Below are 3,550 nucleotides of genomic sequence, written 5' to 3'. Positions count from 1 at the left end.
TAAGTATTTTTAATAATATTTATTAAATATATTTTTGTAAAAATTAATGATCATATCATATTATTAATTAAGAATATTTATGTCATTTTCTAAACATACTTGTTTATTTCACTTTCTTTTCAACCAATCAAGCTAAAAATCATCTAATTTTTTGCTTTATTTTATTTCATTTTTCTTCTATCTCCTAAACATGTCTTAACGCAATAATACCTCTTTTAAAAAAAATTATGAAACAAATTTGAAAAATAATATCAACTAGTTTTGAATAAAAAAAATTCAAAATAGCGAGCAGGCTTAATAAATTAACATCAAAGAGGTTTCATCTAGTGAAGTATGATATGGTCTCGTATCCAAGAGGTCACATGCAAAGACGGATGCAAGTAGTGGCTCGTGAGGGCAAGTGCCCTCACTCGAATTTGGAAAAATACATTAGAAAAAAAAAATTGAGTAGTAAAAGTATGTGATTTTTTATGACTCATTTGATGAAAATTGCTCTCACTTATGTTTTACATTGCTAAATGTCATCACTTGTGTCCCACATTGCTAAATGTCTTCATTTGAGTAGTAAAAGTATGTGGTTTTTTTTAGATAAAAAAAAAGTATATGATTTTTTATAGCCCCTCTGATAAAAAATGTTTTCACTTGTGTACCCTTCGGTAAAAAATGTCTTCACTTCTAATAATATATATTAGTTTTTTTATTAAAAAAATTTATGGGTATATATTGCCCGCACAACATAAAATTTCTGGATCTGTTACTGGACACAGGGTCAAACCCCTATTATTTAGAGTAAAATAACTGTAAGTTTTCTGTAAAACACCATTCTATCACCCTAAATTTTTCATCTAAAAAACCCAAACAAATTATTACACATTCTAATAGTATATTTCAATAACCATATATTTCGGATCCAATAAAATTACATATAATTTTTCTTAGCATTGACTCGGCAAATGGTTTGAACATGAAAAAGTAAAGGAAAAAAATACAATTCAAAGAAAAACATGCTCTATTTTTAACCTCTAACTAATTTGCACCTTCAAATCTATGAGTTGAACCTTCATTGGTTTCAAAATTTACACGTGTTTTTTTAGCTATATTTAGTTAGAACACAAAAAAAAAACAGTTTTTTTCAATTTATTTAGCAGTATAATTCGTGGACAGAAATCAGCAAGGAAGAACCAATGAGCTTTGTATAGCAACTTGCACACACAAGTTTAGTATGCATTCAATATGCCCAAACTAACTCCCGAGAATGCAGCACACATGAACAAACACCATTCAGCATTTGTGTGCAGCTCAAACTCCAACTCCCCATTCCCTATTAGAATGCATTATTATGTATTTTTAAGCTCACAATGGAACATTGCAGAAATGGACACTAGTTATGAAGGTGGTGGTGGAGAATTTGACAGGAACACTGTTCTATGTCCAAGTGGGCAATGATGCCACGGTGGAAGATCTAAAGAGGGAAATTGAGGCACAGCAGAAGCTCCCCTGTGACCGTTTGATCCTTGTTCTTGATGATGATTGTGGCCTTCTGATGAGCAAAGAGGAAGAGAAGGCTTCTCTGGTTGATTGTGGAGTCCAAGATGGGTCCCACATTTACCTCTTCTTCAATCCTGTTGATGATGAGGCCAATGAACATTTTGTGTTCACTAGCCCTGATTCTGTTCTGAGTTAGACCCACCAAGCTGCAATTACCCTTTCCCTTTTCATTTGTTAGAACTTTAATTTTTTATTTTTCTATACATTCTGATTTACTTGATTACAATATAATGTTGTCTTTTAAATTTAGCATATTGTATTTTTTTAGATGATTTTAAAGATAAAGGCATGGTTTTCCAACTCAAAACTGGAAAAATCTAACTCAAATAAAGGAGTCATGGGAAATATGTTTAGAGAGTTCATTGAAACCAGATTTTTTTTACCTCTATGCTGTAAATATCAATCTTCACGTTTTCCTTGCGGTATATGTCTTGGAAAAAGATGGTTTGAAAGTCGAATTACACCCATACCAAATGAGACTTAGTATAGTGTAAAAGGATAGAAAAATAAGATTGTGGTAGAAAAAGAATATGAGTGAAAATGAGATATAAGATATTGTAATTGATTTTGGCCTAACAATAAATTTGGCAGACATTTGAGCAATTTGATAGCGCCCCAACAAGTGCACTAATAGTTGTCAAGTAGTGAAAAATATCAAATCTACGAGGATTGTGAGGTTAAGTACTCCCTTCAATTACATATGAAATTAATTCCAATTATCCATGATTCCATTATTTGTAATTCACCCACTAACTATCATAGGGTCATCCTGGTCTTCATCTCTCAACCCAAAAGTAATCCTCGTCCGTGAAAGTTATTGTTGCCTTTCGGTGTTCCCCTTCGGGCTTAGAGGAAGCTTATATCTTTGTCACTTCTTTTAGGTGTCATCTTCTGGCTAAACTGGACTCATCGCGCCTACGAAACCTCCATATATGGTGTTTACCGGTTTCCATTCACATTCATATATATGGAGATTTGGTCCTATGCTGTGCCTCATATAGTCATATTGTCAGGATAATATATTTGTCATCCATTAATGCTCTCATGGTTTTGGCTCCTTCTTCCCGAATCTACTCTTCCGCCATGTACTTGTTCAAGTGGCATGCCTTGGCCCCTTGTGTTTGAATGTGTTGTTGTATTCATAGTTTGGGATTTAGTCGGCAATCACTAATGTTATATTTGGTAGTGGAGACAACTCTATGAGTCCCGGGTCACATACTTCTTGGAGATTTTTTTCCTTTCCTTGTGTTAAGAGGAGTATAATGGTCAAAGTGCTGGAGTGTTTGTTCTACCTTCATAATTGGCTCACTCCCTTGGGAGAGGGGTCTTGTGAAACCTTTCATTCTTCTTTCATTCCACCACGGGAGCCGAGTATTGCATTAACATTTGTCTTTTTCTCCATTACGCAATAAGGTCTTTTTCTGCATCTATGTATATAGTAACGTTAAAAGAAGGTCAAAGTCGTCTTTGACAAAGCTTTCGCCAATTCATCTACAATAGTCCTTTTTAGGACATTTTGAGTGGATCTCATGTGGATCTTGGGTTCTGAATCATTGCTTGCATGGCCTCCTTGCTGAAACTATTGATAAAATCCTTTAAAGGCTTATCCACACGTTGACATAGGTTGAACAAGTTGAACGACTTTGTTCCTTTGAACAGTCGGTTAACTGAAAAATGGTTCATGAAAGCCTAGGGAACCACCGAATGGTGGGACCAACGAAGGTGATGGGAGGTATATATCTTGCATAAAGCCTCCCAGATGCTCCGCTTAGAACCATTCTTATTTAGAACATGTTCAGATTTTTTTGGGTTAAATATTCTTTTCGTCCTTGAACTATAGCGAAATTTTGGTTTCCGTCCCTCAATTAATTTTTTGATGGTTTATGTCCCTTTCCTTAGTAAACTGTTTGTTTTTCATCCTTTGACCATTTTGACCGTTGATGTGGTATGTCAGCTTGTAGGTGACCGCTGACATGTTAATTATTTAGCCGGTTTTGAATTA

At 34.4% G+C, this 3,550-nt stretch overlaps 1 protein-coding gene across 1 annotated transcript; it reads left to right on the top strand.

Moving 5' to 3' along the window:
* Positions 1-1,227: 1,227 nt before the first annotated feature.
* On the top strand, positions 1,228-1,848 carry LOC130742946 (uncharacterized). The gene has a single exon (XM_057595053.1). It carries the CDS (start codon positions 1,388-1,390, stop codon positions 1,682-1,684), a length of 297 nt encoding a protein of 98 aa, XP_057451036.1. The 5' UTR covers positions 1,228-1,387; the 3' UTR covers positions 1,685-1,848.
* The last annotated feature ends 1,702 nt before the right edge of the window (positions 1,849-3,550 follow it).

Source organism: Lotus japonicus, chromosome 3, assembly GCF_012489685.1.
Source record: "Lotus japonicus ecotype B-129 chromosome 3, LjGifu_v1.2".
Taxonomy (NCBI): Eukaryota; Viridiplantae; Streptophyta; class Magnoliopsida; order Fabales; family Fabaceae; genus Lotus; species Lotus japonicus.
This window is presented reverse-complemented; position numbering and strand designations above follow the sequence as displayed.